General features: G+C 29.6%; 1 protein-coding gene across 1 annotated transcript; it reads left to right on the plus strand.

Annotated features, from left to right (window-relative positions):
- Window positions 1-6,068: 6,068 nt before the first annotated feature.
- LOC111911991 (2S seed storage protein) lies at window positions 6,069-6,920 on the plus strand. The gene has a single exon (XM_023907757.1). It carries the CDS (start codon window positions 6,069-6,071, stop codon window positions 6,918-6,920), a length of 852 nt encoding a protein of 283 aa, XP_023763525.1.
- The last annotated feature ends 240 nt before the right edge of the window (window positions 6,921-7,160 follow it).

Below are 7,160 nucleotides of genomic sequence, written 5' to 3' on the forward strand. Positions count from 1 at the left end.
TCGCAATGAAACTTCTCCCATGAGTTGACCTGCGAACCTCCTCATCTTCTGAATCCGTGGACCAGACTTCCACCCTGCCAAATTCATCATCAGGTTCTTTTTCCTGCATAATCAAAGCAGGCATAGAATTATCAGAGTTCTTTTTCTTTTTTATCTCCTCAAGCTTATGTGAGAATCGTCGTGCTGCATGATGAAATAACTTTTGAAACCTGTTAAGAATCAGACGTGTAAGTTGAAGTAGTTTTAGGGTAATATTAGAATCACATAATATCGTCAAGAACACAGTGATGACGGCTAAATCAGATCCAATACCAACAGAAACCCTAATGACTTTATAAACAGAAGAGATGTGTATAGTTTACACGGTCTCTTGCTCTGATACCAATTGTTATGATATTAATCCTTGAAAGATCGATTAGATTCAAAATCAGTTGTAAACAAGAACAAGAATAATGATTCAAAGTATGCTGAATGATTATATCCCACAACCTCATAAGAACTCGATTAAGAATTGCTATTGTAGAGGCGTGATTAGGGTTATAAGAATAATAGCCAAAGTTAAGAAACACGATGCATGCATGCACATTAAATACTTTAACCCTAATAAATGACGGGTGGACAAGCTCAATCTCTTTTACATAAATGGACTAATAAATACACACAATGACACAACATAATATTCCTAACAAAAAAAATCATTTTTCTCTCTCTAATATCATTTCTAGCTTATTTTGGTTATGAAGGCAACCCAAAAAAGACTTTGTTATTAATTATAAGAATATACGAATTTAGTTATGAGCTTAAACACCTTAATCTAACAATTATTTCCTAATTTCAATTTAAGCACAAAGGAATTTAAAAGAATACTACTTGAAATATTTTGGATGTTACATATATATATATATATATATATATATATATATATATATATATATATATATATATATATATATATATATATATATATATAACACGAGAAACATGAAAAACACAACCACATGCTAAATCATGTTAATTTCGTATCGAATTTTAAACAAAAACACGATACGACATGACGTCGTGTTTATTACAGTTGACACGAACACAAATTCGGATTTCGATTTCATCCCAATTTTGTTTCGATTTGTGTATTTTTGTCGTGTTGAATCATAAATTGACATCCTTAACTTTTTACAACATTCCCTAGATTACATCGAATCTAGTGATACTGCAGCACACCTAGTGCTAGAAAACTATATGATTATGGATAAAAGTTTTGGTAAGTTAATGGTAAAAAATAATATATTATTCTTAAAACTGTGGATACAATTATATATCAAAAATAAAAATTGTCTATCTCCGAAGAATGAGTAAAGTTTTGAAAATTGGAACGAATATCGAATCGGTCGTTTTACTGGTTTAATGGTTCAACTGGTCCAACAACCTGTCGGACCGATCTCAAAAATCGGAAAAACCAAATGATGACATAATTATATTATTATTAATGTTAATTATATAAAAAATAAAAAATATGATATATATATATATATATATATATATATATATATATATATATATATATATATATTAAATTCCTTATTTTTTACCGATTCACATGACGAACAGTTTTTTGGTTTTTTACCGGTTTACATGACGGACTGGTTCTGGTTGAAACCGACCGATCTGATTTTCAAAACATGGAGATTGAGTAAAGCAAATTAATGTGTAATTAATTAAGTAGAGGTAGCTAGATAAGAAACATTTCAACCATTAACTCTAAAAATCAAAACTAGAAAGAATATATTTTTATCTAATTTTTTTCAATAACATTTCAAAATTTAGTTATTTGTTTTTTTTTAATTCTGAATGTTTTATTTCTTAAGAATTCTAAAATATTAGTTTTTATCTTTTAGATAAAGTAAAAAACCCAAGTTAATTTTTGGCTTAGTTTGATTTGTATCTAAAGCCAATATATCAAATTATGTTCAACTATTTTTATAGATCTTAATTAGATTATGACCCGCGTTAAACGCGGGGAACATAAATTAAATAGATATTTTATTAATAGGTAACATTGTCTTGGGTGAAATTTTAATAAAAAAATGTTAGTTATATTCATTTTTACAGTTTTTGGACCAAACTTATTCAATAAAATTATTTAATATTTATATTAGAGCAATTTGTTTTTTTTAATACGGTAATTTTTAACATGAATGATCCATGTGATCTTTGTTTTATCACGACAAGATGTGACTTCTTGATAAAAACATGTTGTGTAGTAGCTTTATGAATTAATTTTGTTCGGTGTACCAACCTCCATGAAGGCTCATATGATTATTTTTCATATTGGCCATGTAAACTCAAAAGCAACAATAAGTTATATGTACCTGCAACGTTAAATTTTGCAAAGAAATTCGATAAACATTATAGTTAAAGAGCATTGTCATAACTATAAACATCAAATTCAAATATTTTAATTTGGTCAAGATGGCATAAGCAATTTGATGTAAAGATGGAAAATATATAAGTGAAACACAATTAAAAGTATTTATTTCTTTAGATGATGAAATAAAGTTTCTCTTTTAGACATAGAATTCAATCTTTCATATTGTAAATGTAAACGTCTTAGTCTTCGCCTCTCTTTAGCATCATTGTAATGAGTTTTATTATTTGAATCTATAAAATTATAGGATATCATTAATATCTAAAAATAAAAATATTTTAATGGTAAATATTTAGTAATAGATTTATGAATAATTTCACAAGGATTTATTAATAATTGTTTCAGAACGGTTACAAAATTAATAAAAGTTTATAATTTCATAAAAAATGGTAGTTTTCTAATATTTATATTGAAGTTTAATGAATAACATTGTAACAATGTTGACAAATTCACATTCAAACGAAATAATAGAGTAAAATATTATTAAATTTCTAAATTCATCTGAGTTTAAACCAAAAAGGCAAATAGATGAATAATTCAATATTTCATAAAACTCAAAATGTATTCAAATGATCAAAATTCTAACCCAAAAAATGAATAGTATGAAACAAAGTCATCAAAAATCAAACCCCAAAACCTAATAGTATGTAAACAAAATATGAAATTAATAGTATTCAAATCATTCAACTACTCAAACAAAATCATGAAAATCATATATTATTTTTCTTGCTTTGGAATTAACAGTTTTGACTTGCCTTATCTAGAAGTACGATATGTCATTGATGTTGATGGTCGTTTGTTTGAGGACATTGTTGTCAGATTATCAACATCGTAAACATCTCCCAGCATGCATTTTAATTCTTCATGCCCACACACTTTTTTAAAGGATGTCCATTTAGTTAGTGGACTTGTTGCAGTGCATTTATCAAGATTCAAAGCAGGTGTGATGTTATCACCAGTAAACGAAACAACATCCTAAATGTGGAAAATAAATTCATATGTCAATCTAGAAGTTAATAATAATTTAAAGTATTTAACATATTAGTTTTAGTTATATTATATTTAAAACTTTCTAATTTAACCTGTCTTGAAATTTGAATTCTGCTAATAAAACGTTAAATAAATCAGGTTATGGCGCCTATATTTTTAGTACATAGAAATATGTTAGTTGATCAACCGAAATTTAAAAAAAAAAATGAAATTTAATAAGTGCAGTGTTTGTAGCATTCTTCGTAAAAGAATGTTTCATGTTTGATGTTAATTTTTTTTTTCCAATTCAATAATGATTGTATTATCAACAGTGAAGTTTGAGATTGCATGATCATCAACTGTGTTCTCCAAATTATAATGTAAAACTTGAATTTTGAACACCAACTTTTTATCCAAAAGTACATTCAAAGAAGTTGGATAAATCTACATATTACTCTCTTAAAAATTAAAAAAAAATGGTTATAAAAATCAATAGACAAAAAGTAAAAAATTAGTATTATATAAATGAAGTTAATATCGATAACCTCGTTAAACTTTTGAAGCAACTCTTGTACGATTTTTTCTAGAAGTTTCTTTGCATCATGACCAAATATTGTAAGTAACACCACATCGGTAAAGTATTGTGCTCGAATGATGATTTTGAAACTAAAATCATTAATATAAACAAATTCAGTAAAATAAAATTAGAAAATTTAACTGAAGAGTATAATAATATGTATAAAAAAATTCTTAAAAACCTTAAAACAACATATATGTATTTGTTCATGCAAGTTGAAGTGTAATGATAAAAAAACTTATTTATCTTGCTTTTGGTCCGTTTCACGAGTTTTGTCATCATGCATTAAAATGATTTTTATGGCTTTCTTTTAACAAACATAGGTCAACACACACACACACACACACACATATATATATATATATATATATATATATATATATATATATATATATGGATATACTTTTCTTTTTATAACTAAAAGAATGAAACTAATATGCTTAAAGTAGATTAATAATTTTATTAATGACCTCTGAATATGAATAAAGTAGAAATAAGAGGTAATAAGAATAGAGTAAATATAAGAGATTGGAGAAGAAGAAGGAGAACACGGTAAACAAAGAACTTGGAAAAAAGAATAAAAGAATAAGACCGCTAAAGAAGAAACATTGTAAATCATATGACTGAATCCAAAATCGTAAGAAGAACAACTTCAATGTAATCGTATATATAGATTGTTTTCCGATAAGGAAATCATTATCTTCCAAAAAAATAGGATCCTAAGATATCATCTTGGAGAATTTTGGATATTCATCTGAAAAAAAAAATATCATTTTTATTGAGTCAAAAATTCAAATTAATTGACTTTCTTAATTAATAAGTTTTAAATTCAAAACCATTATCTCAAATTGATTTCTTTTACGTGGGATATACCGAGAGATAAATTATGAATAGTATTGACTTTAATTTTGACTCTTAAATATTTTAGAGATTTAATGGGATTAGATTAGCTTTTATAGGTTAATAACTAAATTATTTATATGCTTATTTAATGGGTTTTTTCAAAAAAAAATAATAATAATAATTAAAAACTAAACGGGTTTAAATTTTGACACCAAAAGCTATAAATAATGGAGTTAAATTAGGAACAATATTAATTAGAGAAACTGATATCTAGTAAATAAATAAAATGATATGTAGTAATTGATAATATAATTGCTGAATTTAAATATCCTATAATTGAATCTTATTGTGTTTTAATTCTATTTAAAGAAGATGATGTAAGCAATTTGATCTAATGGTGGAAAACATAGGATTGAAATTCAATTAAGGGTCATGATTGCTTCATTGGTGAATTAAGGGTTCTCTTTTAATAATTTTTAAAGATAACTGAATTATTTATATGTTTATTTAATGAATCTTTTCAAAAAGAATAAATAAAAACTAAACGGGTTTTGATTTTGAAACCAAAAGCTATAAATAAATGAGTTAAATTAGGAACAACGTTAGTTAGAGAAACTGATATGTAATATATAAATAAAATGATATGTTCTAATTGATAATATAATTGTTGAATTTAAAGATTTTATAATTATTAAAGATTCTATAATTGAATCTTATTGTGTTTGAATTTTATTTAAAGAAAATGATGTAAGCAATTTGATTTAATAGTGAAAACATATGATTGAAATACAATCAATGGTCCTGATTACTTCATTGTTGTTGAATTAAGGGTTCTATTTTAATAATATTTAGAGATATCTCAAACTACAAAAGGGTGCAAACAAGCTAGACCTAACGCTAAACTAACCATGTTATGTTAGTAAACTCAAACGAACTCATTAGCTTTGATTAGGCTACTTCTCATAGTACCAATAAAATAGAACGTGGCTAACTAAAAATTATATATATGAAATAAATTATATATTACTCCAAATCCATCAGGAGCCATTACACCACCACAAGCGTTCGAACAACAGACTAGACACCTAAAAACTCCCAAAAAAGCACTTCCACTTGTTACATTTGAGATGTGAAAACTCGTACGTGTTGCTCGACAGTATTCAACTTCGCCACCTATTACAACCAGCTCTCCACGTGTGCAGCCACATGTACCATAAATACCCACCACCACAACCATCGATTCACAACCATCCCACAATGGCAAAGCTCATAGCACTAGCACTTGCTTTCACAGCCCTTGTAGCCTTTGCTTCCGCCCACAGCACCATCATCACCACCACCATCGAGGAGGAAAGCACATTCTCGAAGCAGCAGTGCAGCCGACAGCTCCAGGGTCAAAGATTGAATCAGTGCCAGAGGTATCTCGCGCAGGGCCAGAGTTTGTATGAAGAAGACGACCGGAGTCAGAAACAGGGCGGCCTCCAGTTGTGCTGCCAAGAGCTCCAATTCGTCGACGAGCAGTGCCAGTGTGAGGCTGTGAAGGAAGCATTCCGGGAAGCCCAGAAGATGCAACAACAACAACAGGGACAACAAGGCGGAAGCTTCGGTTCCAAGCAGATCAGACAAATGATGCAGAAGGCTCAGAACCTTCCTAACCAATGCAAACTCCAAACTAGACAATGCCAAGTCGGAAAAATCTCAATCACCACCTTCACCACTATCACCGAGGACACCACCTACAGCCGCCGTGGCTCGCAACAGCAGTGTGAGCACATCCGAAGCCGACAATTCAACCAGTGCCAAAACTTCATCCAACGACAAATGGGTTCCTATGCAACCCTTCTGATGAGCGTCAGCAGGCAAGGTCAACAGCCACAAGGTCTCGAACAATGCTGCAATGAGCTTCAGAACGTGGAGGAAGAATGCCAGTGCGAGGCCATGCAGGAGGTGTACAGGCAAGCCCAGAGGCAGCAGCAACAAGGGAGCCAACAACGTAGCCGACGTGGTGGACAGCCTCAGACCCAAGACTTGCAGCAGATTGTTCAAAGTCTGCCCAACCAATGCAAACTAGAAGTGCAGCAATGCCGAATCCCATCTACCATGTTCTAAGGTGGAGATTAATTAATGATCCAGGAATAAATGTCATTCGCATCTCTAATCAGGTTTTACGGTTTTGAATTTTGAGATGGGAGTAGTTGCAAAAATAAGTAGGCTCATGGAGAGATGAGTATCTATAAATCTCATGTAATCGCTCTTTCATCTTTTTTATGAATAAATAAAATGATGGCTGCGTCTTTTATTCCCAGAAGATAGAGGAACATTTATAACCAACTTAATTATAACACAAAA

This window comes from Lactuca sativa, chromosome 7, assembly GCF_002870075.4.
Source record: "Lactuca sativa cultivar Salinas chromosome 7, Lsat_Salinas_v11, whole genome shotgun sequence".
Lineage (NCBI taxonomy): Eukaryota > Viridiplantae > Streptophyta > Magnoliopsida > Asterales > Asteraceae > Lactuca > Lactuca sativa.